This window comes from Sceloporus occidentalis, unplaced genomic scaffold (assembly GCF_023333645.1).
Source record: "Sceloporus occidentalis isolate IW3139 unplaced genomic scaffold, rSceOcc1.0.p SCAF_4, whole genome shotgun sequence".
In the NCBI taxonomy this organism is placed as follows: domain Eukaryota; kingdom Metazoa; phylum Chordata; class Lepidosauria; order Squamata; family Phrynosomatidae; genus Sceloporus; species Sceloporus occidentalis.
Window position 1 is genome coordinate 77050402 of NW_028316984.1, and position 14862 is coordinate 77065263.

At 39.2% G+C, this 14862-nt stretch overlaps 1 protein-coding gene across 3 annotated transcripts in view; it reads right to left on the minus strand.

Annotated features, from left to right (window-relative positions):
- Nucleotides 1–14862, minus strand: part of LOC149314012 (tensin-1-like) — a 184833-nt gene that overhangs the window by 119962 nt on the left and 50009 nt on the right. For all 3 annotated transcript variants that reach the window (XM_089520362.1, XM_089520363.1, XM_089520364.1), the window contains exons 8-15: nt 12628–12692; nt 9333–9416; nt 7861–7973; nt 5902–5962; nt 3883–3958; nt 3370–3499; nt 927–992; nt 124–240 (exon numbers count right to left, since the gene is read on the minus strand). In XM_089520362.1, the coding sequence (XP_089376488.1) occupies nt 124–240; nt 927–992; nt 3370–3499; nt 3883–3958; nt 5902–5962; nt 7861–7973; nt 9333–9416; nt 12628–12692 (712 nt within the window). The remainder of the gene's footprint in view (nt 1–123; nt 241–926; nt 993–3369; nt 3500–3882; nt 3959–5901; nt 5963–7860; nt 7974–9332; nt 9417–12627; nt 12693–14862) is intronic.

Consider the following 14862-nt stretch of genomic DNA (forward strand, 5'->3'; position numbering starts at 1 on the left):
TACCTCCGGTCACATGCCACCAGATAGCTGTTTTCATGCAAATGATACACAGGCAAGGTGATGCACAAACAACCCTGTACCTGAAAGCTGGGTCAAGTTCCAAAGGGACCCTCAGTCACTTACCCTCCATGCTGTCTTCCCGACGCAGGTTGAAGTTTTCATAGGAGTCCCTGCGAATGAGTGGATCTGAGGTGTTATAGTCCACTGAGACACTAGGACCATTCTCAAGATGTTCCATACCTATGAAGCAAGGATAGTATGGTTTCACTGACACAACCAGCCAAGTTCATAATGCATGAGCTCAGACAGGAAAGAAACCAGTAACATGTGAAAGGGAACGGCAAATTAAAAGGTACAAGGAATGTGATAAAAGGGCAATGGGAAGGGGAGATTGCCTCTCCTCCTGACTACAATGGATCTTGCTGTTTGATCAATAGAAGTCCAGTGCTGGATAATGCTCAAGAAGACTGAAGCCAGAACTGATTCAAAACAAGGAAACAATTGGTGCTCAGACCAGAGCACCAATAGACCTAGTGGCTGGAAATGCAGTGGTGATTGTGACCATAGACTGCATGTAAGAGTTGGTTTTGTGTGTGTGTGTTGGGGGGGTCTATTGCAGCTCTTGAAATTCCCACCAAAACTCCATCCCCTCAAAAAAAGAATTCACCCAATTTCACATAAATCATGTTGCTTCAGAGGCGTTTTTACAGTGTACATGGACCCTTGGAGAGGCTTTTTGGAGAAGTCTTTAAACAGAGGCTGGATGGGCCATCTGTGAGGGATGCTTTGATTTAGATTTCCTGCATGGCAGGGGGTTGGACTGGATGTCCCTTGCGGTCTCTTCCAACTCTCTGATTCTACGATTCTATGGGACATGGAATGAAAGTGATGTATGACTGTGGTTGGTTACTAGAAAAATATAGTACCTTGAATTTTCTCAGGACCATAGGAAAATACAAATTCCACTTTCCCATATTCTGGAAACCGCTCATCTGCAATGGAGGAAGAGAAAGAGAAGGAGAGTTTAAGTATATTGGTACATATAAGTTCTCTGAAGACAAATAAAGTTAAGATAATATCCTTTGACCCTCCTACTGCTTTGGACCACAATGTCCACAATCCTTTGATGCTGGGTGGAGTTGATGTGAGTTTTAGGTTAAAATGCCTGGACAACAATGTTAGTGGATGTGAGTAGAAGAGTCTGAGAATCATGTCCCGAGTTTCCTGGAGAAAGATTCCTGGGGTCTCACCTCAAGGTCATTCCAATTCATATGGCTGTTATTCCCATGAGGGTTTTTCAGTTTTGCTGGAATATTTGTGTTACATTCCAACACAAAATAGTCCATCTAGTGATGTTTCTCAGAGGGCCTTTTAAGTGGTGGCCCCAATCTGTGAAATGCCCTCCCAAGAGACTCACCTTGTGGCTACTATCATCCTTTCAACACCTGGTGAACACTTTATGCTGATTATTATTATTTTCTTGCACATTTGACGAGCTGTTTTGAGGATTCTACAACTCTACACTCTTAACCTGAAACTGGCTTTGATGATGAAATATTTTATTCTCAGATGGTGGTTTCATCTTGGTTGTATATTCTGATGTCTTGAGTTGTTGTTTTATTGCATTGCTGTTACATTGTTTTATTTTTAATAGATTATACAACACCCAGAGAACTCTGGTTAGTGTACAGTTCAAAAATGAATCAATCAGTCCTAAAACAATATCAATACAAATAGTGATGGAGGCAAAGCTGTGCCTTTAATATATTGAGCCATTTCTCTACATCCCTAAAAAGGAATTATTTCTAGAATGGCCAATAGAAACATATGGTCACTCACATTGCCCTCACAAGTACTGATCTCTGCTCACCACTGGCAGAACAATTAAAATAAGGGCAGAATCTCATTGTAATGTCTGGTATTTCAATTTTTCAGCAAAGCCAGAGAATAAGTATGAAAAAACCACCTTACAGACTCTTTTTAGACACTTCCAGACAGATTCCTAGATCACTACAGGAGATATAAAGGTGGGTAATAGCAGTTCAGTTCAACAATAGAATTAATGACTCACTAGGAATGGTATTTGTGGCTCATGACAGCAATAAAATGGTTGCCATTTTACTTGGTGTCCATTACCCTTTCCCCTTTCCAGAAGCCCTAGAAGCTTTCATGGGTTCTGGGGAAGGGTAGGAAAATGCTGTCAAGTTATTCAATAGGGGAACTAGATGAAGCCAAGTGTAGCTTTATTCTGAGCCACTCCTTGATTATTTAAGCACGATGTTTCCTCTCCCTTCCTCTGTTTGCTTGGGAATAAATAAATGCAAGAAGGGAATAGCAATCAGGACTGGCCCTAGTCATTTTCAGCTGGAGGAGAAAAAAATGGCAAGATAATGTTCCCCACCGCAAATGCATTCTGCCCACCAACTGTACTGATGGATAGTATTTCAGCAGTCATGACAAAACAGCATCGTTCACTGCCTCTGAAGACAGTAGATAGACTATCGAGGTCAGGGCATAGTGTTCAGCACATACAGCTCTGTCTTCTTGTTGCTCTTCTGTGCACCACAGGCTGCATCTGTACTGCAGAAATTCTGCTGTCTGAGACCATTTTAATTGCCATGACTCAATACTACATTTTTAGGTGAGGCATTTAGCCTTCTGTCAGAGGGCTCTGATGCCATAACAAACTACAAACTCCAGGAATCTGTAACATTGAGCCATGACTGTTAAAGTGGTATCAAAGTGCAGTGCAGATGCAGCCTCATATACATCTGTTTATCTAAGATGCTTACATTACCCAGCTTCTTGATAAGACCAGCCCTCACGACCACATAAGTAAATAGAACACTGCATTTCAGAGAGGGTGTATATTTGAACAACAGACCTGTGACCTAACAATCTAGACTATTATAAGGGTCTTAAAGTCCCCTAATCCAAGTACAGTCGGCCCTTCTTATACACGGATTTTTTATACATGGCTTTAAGCATACACGGTTTGAAAATGTTCCAAAAAAGTATAAATTTACCTTGATTTTCCATTTTTTATAAGGGACACCATTTTGCTATGTCATTATATGTAAGGGACTTGAGCATACACGGATTTTGTTATACATGGGAGATCTTGGAACCAAACCCCAGCGTATAACAAGGGTCCACAGTATATTCTTTAAAAATTCAGGTCTATTTCTTTATACTTTTTCATGTCACACAATACATGAGAATACACCACCCAAAAGCAATGACACCACAGAAACACCTCCTGACTCAAAACTCCATGCATTTTAATTCAGTTGACCAAGCTGATCTCTTTTTATTATCCTTATCAGTTGAGGTGGTTTGTTTTTGTTTGGGGTTTGTTTGTTTTTTTACCTTTAAAGGCATCATCCAGGTCTTCCTTATTGAAGACAATGGCCAGATCATGAATGGCACAGGTGTGGAACTGCACCCGGAAGATCACATCCCGTGTTGGGCTGCGGAATTCTTTGTGATAACATTTCAGCTGTCGCAAAGGGGGAAGAGGTGGGAACATATTAAGAGAAAATTGTCATCAGCTTTCTATCAGTTTCACACTTATATCCTACCTTATATCTCCACACAATGCAGATGGAGTTAAAACCACTTAGAAAACTATATTTGAACCCTTCCACCTTCCCATACTCCAAGCACATCTCTCCTGGGCTCATCCTCAAAATAATAATAATAATAATAATAATAATAATAATAATAATAATAATGTTGAAATAGGCTGGAGGAGGTGGACTGCAGTTGATGAGTTTCCTAGGCTCCCTCTTCTCCAAAATGGACTCATCAGCTAAGATTCAGCTAATGTACCAAAGGCCTATGGTGGCAGAAAATAGAAAGAAAAACAAAAAAGTATCTTACCAATATATCTCCTTTTAAAAGGAGTCCAGGCTCTATGGTGATACAGATGCTGGTCTGGCTATCTCCCTGTACATTGCTGCAAGGAAGAATAAAGAAGCTAAGCATAGAGAACAGACCTTGAGGTACAAGGACAGTTAGGATGTTGCTTCTTTAAATAAAGGGTGGAAATCATCTAGCTCACAGGATGCATGTGGCTCCCTAGCACCATTTTTGCAGCTCCAGGACATTCAAAATATTTGTCAGTAAAAAATGTTGACGAATGTTTTGATTTCTCAGCCATAGGAAACTCAAATGTATTCAGGGGTTGCAATTCTCTTCTGTAATGTGAAGGTGATTTAGGAGATGATTTAAATTGTTTTTAAATTTGAATATAAATGCATTTTTAATTTACTGTTTCTGGAAGCTGCCTTGCATCCCACTCTGGGAGAAAGGCAGCATATAAATGATATATATACATAAATTTAAAATGTGCACACCGTACATCTTAGTAAACAAATTGGTTCTTTCCCACCAGATCAGAAATCATTGGGATGGTGGTTTTCTCAACTAGAGGTGACTTTCTGGTCAATTCTAGGCTTACTTGGAGGGGATGGAGAAATTCCTGCCCCCTGAAGGATCTGGGGCTGGAAAAATGATCCCCAGATCCCACAAGCTTGGTCGCACCTAGTGTGTCCATGCCCCATACATGGTAGAACTAAACAGGAAATTTGGAGGAATAGTCTTTTTAAAAAGTTCCAAAAAATGTCAAAGTTTAATATTGTTATTTTTTTTGGTGTTGTGCTACAGATGCCTTGCATCCACAGCTGATCCCGCTAGCCCACTTGGATTTGCAGAGATCAGCAAAATTACTTATAGAGCCTTCAAGAAAATTTGTAGCAAACAGCAAAAAGACAGGGCAATTATGGCAATTTATACATACATAGATACATACATGTTTACTTTGAAATGCCTCTACAATATTTGTGCCAATTCATCTTCAGATGGCTTGCCCCCGATCAGTACTCAAAAAAGTTACTTTATTGACTGTAACTTCCAGAAGCTCACTGGCCAAATTGACAAGGATTCCAAGAGTTGCAACTATGAAATTTAGAACTATGAAATTCACTTTTCCAAACTCTGTCTCAGATTATATCACAAGTAGTTTGTATAGTCCACACCTGCTCCTGTTTGCAAAACTGGTTAGCAAAAATAGGACAAACCTGAATAACTACTGGTTTTCATTTTTTTTTTAAATTAGGCATTGTGCATTTATTTGTCAGAACAGTCTTGGTTGTACCAGATTATACTATCAGATGAAACCTATGCAACACCTAGTAAAGCCTAATCTATTTCAGGCTATGTCTCATTCTCTATTCCAATTTAAGACCCTGACTATGCAGACCTCATGACTTTGACAATGTTAGCTTACCTTCTCATCTCTTCATTCCTCTCCTCTTTTCTCCTCATCCCTCCCTCCCAATAACTTCTATTTTATACTGTCTTCCCAGGCTAGACCACAACTCTAGGCATACTTGACTTGTCTTTACAAAGGATTGTGAACTGCGCATCTTCTACTTCTGAATGTCTCACTGTGAGTATCAGTACCAAACAAGGGGTTATCCTTCCTGTAGTGTTTTCTTTGTATCTACACAAATGTTTGTCATGTCTAACATCTTATTCAATGCTCCACCCTTCCTTCTTTGTTAACAGGACTTAAGTCAATAAACTAATAAATCACAGCTTTATGTGCATAGAATTTGGTTAGGAAAAATTTTAATTGAAGAAACTGAAGCTGAAAACCTGCTGATCTGAATAAAAGAAAAACCATGGAAGACTATCTTTCCTTCTATTTCACATTTCCTTCAATATTGTTTTCCTACTTAAGGATTTACTTGGACCAGCCAAAGCAGCTTGCATGGCTGGGTGATATTTCAAAAGCTACCCCCTAGGGGGTCTGTCCTGTCCTGTAACTGGGGAGGCAGAGGGAAAATTTGAGTGCTGGAAGTCAAAGAATAGTGCCAACTCCAGGGCGACATTTACTAGATGCCAGATGTGTAGACAGGTTGCATAGCTTGGTATATCTTGAGGAAGGGCCGGCAGCCTAGGAGACATAAATCAAAGACAGAGAGAAAGGGACTTTCATTAGTCAGGGAGTTATTTCAGTTAAAGAGAAGGGGACACAAAGAGTAAGAGGTCAAGACAAACATTCTAGTCTGGAAGAGAGGTTTTCAGTGACAGTGCCTCCCAGCAGACAACAGGACAAGGCCTGTGACAGTGACAGATGCCCTGGAAAAAAGTCACACAGTGGAACTTTACTTTTCTTTGAGACCTATGGGGTTCAGATATCCCTTTAAAGTCGCCATTTAATTCCTTGTCCAGCTCTTTATTGCAAAAGTGTGCTGGGGGCACTGAGTGCAGGAAATGGAAAACCCTAAAGTGCTAATGCAGCCTTTGGTTTGGCAGCCAGGCTCATGTAAATAATACAGTACATCTAATCTGCACGCCCAACAAATTCACATTAAATAAGGACACACATATAGGCCCGATACAGACAGGTCAAAATAAAGCTGCTTTGGATCACTTTGGAGGTATGCTGTTTAAATGATGCATGCGTACCACGAGCCCAGAAGCCACATCAAAGCCATGATCCAATCCTAAGGACTGGAGTGTGGCTTTGGTGCAGCTTCTGGGCTCTTAGGACACATGCATCATTTAAACAGCATACCTCCAAAGTGACCTGAAGCAGCTTTATTTTGGCCTGTCTGTATCGGGCCATAGATAGCTGTGTGTGTGTGTGTCTGTGTGTGTGTCTGTGTCTGTCTGTCTGTTAAGAGGATGAGGTGGAGCAATATTTAGAATCACTGTATTAGAAACATGATCATGTACATCTCAAATTACTGGACATTAATGCCAGGCAGCTGGACATTAATGTCAAGAATTCTATCACTCTGTTATTATGTTATCACATGGGAGTTTATCACAATTAATTTCTCTTAATTTCAAATGAAAAGAAAGTGGGGCCAGAACGCATTCATGTGAATTCGAATTGCATTTGAACTGACTTTCCATTGCCTGAAAATAGCTTGCCATTACCCGAAATTGCATGTGGTAGTGAAACCCCATTATTGTGTTCGGATTGCCCTTGGATTATACTTCCAATTTCCCTTGTCTGATAAACTCCATGGTCTGCTTCATCAATAATGAAATCTGGTTCCAAACCCATGAGTCCCAAGTAAAAAAAAATGGGACTAACTTGGATGGAGAGCAAACACTTGCTTTACATAGAATGGCTCTGTAACAGCCTAAAGCAGAATTAAAGAGCTATCACTACATTCTGCCCTAGAAAGTGGCAACAACTTTTAAAACAACTGCTGGAGTCATCCTAGTTCTCTTTGAATAGGTGGAAAAGTCTGTTCCAGTCCCAGTGGCAGAGAAACAATCATACTCCATTAAGCTGCCCCCTCCCCCCCAAAAAAAAATCAATGGATGAAAGGTGACAGTTGTAACTGTGACTAAGGCTGGTTCTGTTTCTGTAGCAGATTGAGGAGGCATAGTGTGGAGGTGGCAAAATAGGTTGCACTACATCAAATTGCATGTGTGGTGTTCTATTTCTGAACATTTCTCTATACATATATAATATGAAAGAAAACTCTGCAAACGGAAGAGCAGAATACCAGAGAAAAACATTCCAAAGTAACCCTTTTCTATGGTGGCTTTCTATTTACAAAGTGTCTTCAGACTGCAGGAGAGCATTCAAAAACATTATGCTCATACTACAGTTTTAAATGGATCAGTCCACTGTATCATCTCAGTATGCCACAGCCTTATTCTGTTGCATTTGTTGACCAAGTTTTAAGGATGGTCTATGAAGAAAAGGAGATGTTGTGGGATTCCCAAAGAACCAAATAACAGGGTATATATAATTCACTCAGGAGTTGCATTTGTATAATACTGTGTATTATACAAATGAATTACAGTATAGTATGGAAAACCAGTTACCTCCTTTAGACTCAAAGTTGGGAATTCCATGCATGATGACATGATGCAGGAAAAGGGGCTTGTTGTTCATTTTAATGGTGCCAGAGAGGAGACCGCTGAAATAATGGACATACCTGGAATTGAAAGCGAGACAGCAATCAGACAGTTAGCTGGAATCTCTTGAAAGACTGATACTTCAGTGAAGAAAAGTTATCCTTCCCAATCTAGTAATTCAGATTTCTTTTATTTTGTTAAAAACTAGAGTATTCAAGCTACATAACCTGATTTGTTTTCAAAAAATTGTATTCCTATTAAGCAATGTTCCATACCTATAACTGCAATAAACATCCAAAACAGCAAAGCCACTATTGGCATTTTCAAAAGTTGTATCTGCAATTTGCTGAGAACCCAATATTCTTTGACAGAGGATTGTAAAGGTCATTTTCAATAGCTTGGCTGACCTCAAAAGCCTATGGTTTGACTGATGAGGGAAGTACACCCCAAAGATTGTAAACCTGGCTATTTAATAAAATGTTCTATGTAGCAAAATTGAAATGCCACTCAGTTGGAATATTTGAGATGGAATTGTTCCTTCACATGAATTCTCTATGATGTAAGTTGTTAACTAAGGCTGCACTTATATGATCGCTTACATGTAAACTGAACTGAATTCAATGTGACTTATTTCCAAGTACAGTATACATGTATTGGACTATGTTCAAAATCAAGTTGTGAGTTTGTTATAGGGATATGTGCCAGGAACTGTACTAGTATTTCTTTACTTCACTTATATAGATTTATGCATTGGCTTAAATGAGTTCTCAATACTTAAAAGGTTGTCATGAAGAAAACATTTCTGTTATTCAGTACTTGCATGCTCAACTGATCACTGTGTACCCTTTTTAAATAAAGAGCACATGCCAAGATGTTGCCAGGGGCTGTGAGACCAAAATGTGTTTCCCCCCTCCATTAAAAACATACACTTCCTTGCTGACTCCAGCGACACCTAGTGAAACTGACAAGAAGCACTTTATAGGCTGCATAGATGACTTGTAGAAACTTTAAGCGTGCAGCAGGATTGAATAAGAATCTCTTTGCCATGTGAGTGATATCCTGAGCTTTGAGATATCCATGTTTTCATGACATGCACAAAATATTAAACTGCCTCAGAGGAGATTTTCTATAACTAGAGCAATTTTTTAAAATTTTCTTATGAATGCTTCCCCCCTACACAAAAACTGTCTGCCCCAAACTTCCACGAGCTGTAGACATTGTAAGAAACAACAAAGAAAGCAGAAATTCTAGGACAGTAATACAACGTGTCCAATCAACAGAGCCCCATTCTCTATCCAGTTACTTAAAGGCATAATATTTCAAAATCCATATGGGCTTAACAGGTCCTTCAAATATCTCTATGTATGTGTTTTGAGAACAAGACTAATAGCACACACACATCTAGAGAAAACACACAGGCTGTGATCAACAAGACTAACCTCTTCTGTGATGGCTGCCCCACTGGCATCACCTTGTCCTCATAGAACCTCTTCATGGCAAACCGGTCCAAAGCTTGATCAGCACTGTAGAATAAACAAAAGTGTTGGCAAAGACATATTTCATGGAGAGTACCATGTCTTCCTAAATAATGTACAAATAGAGATTCAATAATTTACGGGTGGTAAATGAGTGGCCCTACTGCAGTTCCCATTATCCCCCAGCACTGATTAGACTGCCTAGGGCTGATGGGTGTTGCAGGTGAACAACATCCAGAGAACTGCGCATTTGCCTCTCCTACACTAAGGAGTTCATTTGGAGCTGCATTGTACCTTCTCCACATATTGCCACAGGTTGATTGGTTGTTTCTCAACAAAAATGCTAAATTTAATGAAATAAAATTTATCTCAGGAAATGCATGTGAACTTTCAACATGTAGATGCACAGTATATCGTCACAATAAACCTTACTGGCTTATTTTAAAAAGTCAGAGACTGACTGAGCACATACAGGGAGTGGTCCTGCTAAAACAACGCAAAGTTGTACATCATGCCTAAATGAGACAGTTATAATACCATTGTTGAAAAAATCTCTCTGGATCCCACTGTACAACTACCAGCTGGTCTCCAACATCCTCTTGTTCAGCAAGGTACCAGAGAGTGTGGTGACTATTATTATTATTATTAACCTTTATTTATGAAGCGCTGTAAATTTACACAGCGCTGTACATACAATCTTTTTACTTAGACTACCTAGCTTCAGGTGTTTGTGGATGAGACAGACTATCTAGATTCATTTCAATTGGGTTTCAAGTTTGACTATGGAACAGAGATAGCTTTTGGCATTTTGATGGATGGCCTACATCGGAAACTGAAGTGGAGAGTGAGTCTCTGTAGGTTCTGCTGGACCTCTCAGTGACTTTCTTTCTGGGCCACTTTGCTGGGGTAGAACTCAGAGACACTTTTTACATGCTTCCATTTCTTTCTTGAAAGTTGAACCTAGATGGTTATTGACCTGTGGTGTAACTCAGAATTTAACACATACATGAAACCTCTCGGAGAGATTATCTGGAGTTTTGGAGTCTAGTGCCATGAAGATGATGCTCCAATCTATTACTCTTTTTCACCTCAATCCAAGTAAGTTGCCTTAGTATTAAGAGAGTGTGTAAGAACACTTATGGATTGGATAAGTACAAACAAACTGAAAGTAAATTCAGGCAAGACAGAGGTTCTCCTCATTAGTCAAAAGGCAGATCAGGGAATAAGGATTCAGCCTGTGCTGGAGGGGATTATATTCCCAGTTTGAGTACACTCCTGGATTCAGTCCTGAGCCTGGGAGCTTCAGGAATGGCCAGTTAATTTAAGCATAACTAAGGCTGCACCCATTCCTAGTGACATCAGTTCTAGACACGTGGCATATGCCTTAATTACATTCAGTTTGGATTACTGTAACACATTTTACATGGGGCTGCCTTTGAAGAGTATCCAGAAACTTCAGCTGTTCCAAAGAGCTGCAGCCAAATTGCTAACTGGAGCTCCCTATAGAAGGCAGACAACTCTTTTGTTACAATAGCTACCCTGGCTGTCAGTCTGTTTCTGGGCACTACTGAAAATGCTGGTTACCTCCTTATAAAGAGATATCAAAAGGATGGTATTCTCCTGTGTGAGGCTCCTCATGTTTGAAGATCTTTTTGGTGCCCCTTCCCTCTGCCCCACCATCTTCACAGGTACATCTAGTGGGAACACAGGAGAGGGCCTTCTTGTTGCCCCATCCCAGGCTCTAGGGTTCCTTCATTCCTTCATAGTCAAATTTTGACAATCCTTTGGGGGCTGTTTTCTCAGGTGGAAAGGCATGTCAGAATATGCTGTTATTATTTGTTGTTTTCTTTTTAGCGGTCAAGCTTTTAATTCTATTGTTAATTTAATTATATTTTTCACTTTTGTATGTTGCAAATTTTTAGCTATATCTATTTTTATTTTTTGTAAAATACCCCAAGTCCCAGACTTCTCCTTTTTGTGTCGTGTCTTTTAGATTGTAAGCCTGAGGGCAGGGAACCGTCTGACTAAAAAAAATTATGTACAGCACTGTGTAAATTTACAGCGCTTTATAAATAAAGGTTAATAATAATAATAATAATAATAATAATAATAATTGCCACCAGCACCACTACCATCACCATTACCACTGTTTTTCCCCTGATATACAAATGTGTTATCTTGTCCCCTTTTAGAATCTCTGCCTCCTAAACTGGATTAGATGATTACAAAAGTATTTCCCTTCTGATCATTTTTTTTCCACTGCCTCTTGTGTAACTAAGTAACTGAAGATCAAAGGCTTTGCATGCCATTGCAAGTTCCTTCATGCATGGAAGGACACACTTTATGCTCTCATCCCTCCCCACTGTTCTGGCCCTCCAAGCTTTCTCCAGCCACCTCTCTTCATGTTCATTCTTCTTGGAAGATTAGACGATGAGAAGTTATTTCAGGGAACATCACACCCTTATGAATCAAGCCAACGGGCTTTCCCTGGCAGCTGAAGGGCAGTGGATAACTTCTCCCACTTAGAAATGACGGACCAGCTTTACAGTATATACCAATGGCATATATACAGTATATACCAATAGAAATGTATGCCAACACCATCAGTTTGGATGTGGCCCACTGGAAATACAAGCAACTATATTATGATGAATTATATATGATGATGAATACCGTTTACTGGACTTCTATGACCAAAAAAGATATGCTAAATTATCAAAGAATGCACCACCATCACCATCCATTCATATCATTACTAATAAAACCATCATTCTCATTCTCATTCTCATCACAACCTTCACTAGCAGTGAGCAGGGAATGCAAGATAAGGCTTTCTTGGTGGCTGTCTCTAGGTGCCAGAACTGCTTTCTCAGGAAGGCAAGAATGCATGTGTGTACACACACACACCAGCAAAAAAATTACTTGTTTTGACAGTCTTTTAGAATTATTTTTTGTGATTTCTTTTATTCTGACAGTATTTTAGAAATGAAGCTTTTTAAATAAAAAATATTTTAAGGAAGTGATGTATAGCTTTTATTGAACTGTTTTAATTTGCTTTTATCCTTCTTAAGTATATGTTTTTAAAGGGTTTAATTCTGTCAATAGTTTACCTGTATTTTAATGTTTACCTTTGTATGTTTTTAGTTATATTGTACTTGTTTTAAAGTGAATCCTAGTTTTGTGGGAAAGGCAAGTCACAAATGATGATGATGATGATGATATGCTACCCTCACAAAAATTCTCTGTGAGCACCTCTTACCTAGCTGAAATATTGCTGTAGTGCATGTAGGCAGCAATAACGACCCCTGTCCGGCCTCTGTTTCCCTGCAAGAGACACAAACAAAACAGGATGAGTAGTGGAAGTGGTGGAATAGTAGTGGAAACCCTGGAAGAGCATGTTCCTATATCTTCTGTGAAGATACCAACTGAATCCCATTATTCAAACTAAAGGGATGAAAGAACCAGTCTTTTCTTTTATTTTTGGCCCATAGCACCTTTTGTACATGTATATACACATAAGTTGATGATTTAGCCTGGTTTATACAATACACAAGACACAAAAATGTTTAAACATGCATTTTCAAAGCATATTTTCTCTTAAGATAGGAGTTTTAAACATATTCTGACACATTGATTGAGCTAACAATTGCATCAGAACATTCCAGAAACTTGAAAGCCACTGGATGTTTAAGTGCTGATCCAAATATTAGTCTGTGGAAGTAAAGATCAGGTTAGTTCATATCAGAATTTACCAAGAATGAATTCCCCAAACATTCCTAGAAAAAAGGCCCCATTGAGATGCTCATGCAGATCAGACAGCCTTTACAAGAGGAGAGAAAGAAAGAGGCAAGCAGCTCTGGGGCATAGAGAAACCGGCTGGGTGGCTCTCCATTCCTATCATGTATTTCGCGCCAGGAAGGCATAACTGAACAATAGGTGTCGCTATACCCTTTGAGACTGACCACATGGAGGAAGAACACACTATCCTACTTTCAAGGATAGTTTGTGATATAGGACTGGGAAAATAGTGTAAATATATTTGCTCGGATCTGGAAAGCTGTGGACAAATCACTAGGTTGAAAAATATGAACACAATTTGTAGACTCATGGAATTGCTCTTCCACTTTTCCCCTATGATGTTCAAGGCAGATTACTTGGTTTTGGCCTCTTTTTAATCCTCACAATGTCTACCAGGTTATGAGATGGTAACCAACTTAAAGTCACTTCAAAAGCTTTATGGTTGAAGAATTTGAATGTCGACCTCCTCAGTTAACTTACTCATAGCACTGTTTTGAGGATGAACCATGGAACAGATGAAAGAAGTAACATGCACAAATGTTACAAGGACTATACTGTACTTTGTATATGAACATTTTGAAAAAAGTAGTTGATGCTTTGTGTTTTCATTTCTGTAATTAGAAATGATGTATATTTTAAAGTAGCAGTACAATTTTACTACCATCATGCAGCAAGCCAGCTTTTCACAGCAGTAACAGACAGTGCTCTGATAGAAGGGGAAAACTTTTCAAGGTATCACCAACCAAACAAAACTGCTTCCAATGTAGATGCAATACAATTTCATTAAGTTCACTTACAACATTTTCCATAAATTCAATGGGGAAAAATAAACAAATCTGTATGGAGGAAAAACAAGACTGTCAGATTCATCTATCCAGGCAGGAAATGTTGGCTATTAAGCTCTTAGAAGTCCTGATTTTGAAATCATTTGTATTCAATCATGGTTTGAGAATTAAATTGGTGTTGTTATTTCTTTTCTTATTTTTTTCTGACAGGTTCTTTATCTTTAATAGCTAAATAGCAGGCAAGTACATCAAGGGCCACTGGAGCAGTTGTACCCATTGACTTTGGCCAGTGCACACAACTGAGAATTTTGTTGGACCTGTTTCTGATAAGAATCCACTAAAATTCATAAATGTCTTTATAAACAGGAAAGAAAGAACTTAAAATTAACAGGATAAAAACCAGGATTAAAAAAAAATGCAATGGATGAGTTGTGAGACATTTCCTGGCTCAACTGGAATTTCAGTGAACTAAGGGTTAGCAGTAGGGTTAACATTGTGATTAGGATTAGAGTTAGTTAGTAGGGCTTTATGGGCACATCTTGTATTTCCTTACCCTCATGAAAATTCCAGTGTCCTGCTAAAATGAGAGCAATGTTCTGGCAAGCAAAGTATGGCAATTTTGCTTCTCAGTATCGCGGGTGACCAAATCATAGTATATCTTTTTCCCCTCAGCCTGGGAAGGAAATGTACCTCAGTGGGGAAAAGAAACACACTTGTTGAGATCATTTTTCTTTTGGTTGTCTTTTCATAGAAATAACTGATATTGTCTCTTAATAGTAAGAGGAAGGGGGAAGGCTATTCAGACCATGAAGATCCAGCTGCTCTGGGCTTCTGTGGGAAGGAAATTGTGGGTGTCCTCCATTTGAGAGCTCACTCTCATTTGTCTCCCTCAAGTAAACTGAGCTGGTCTG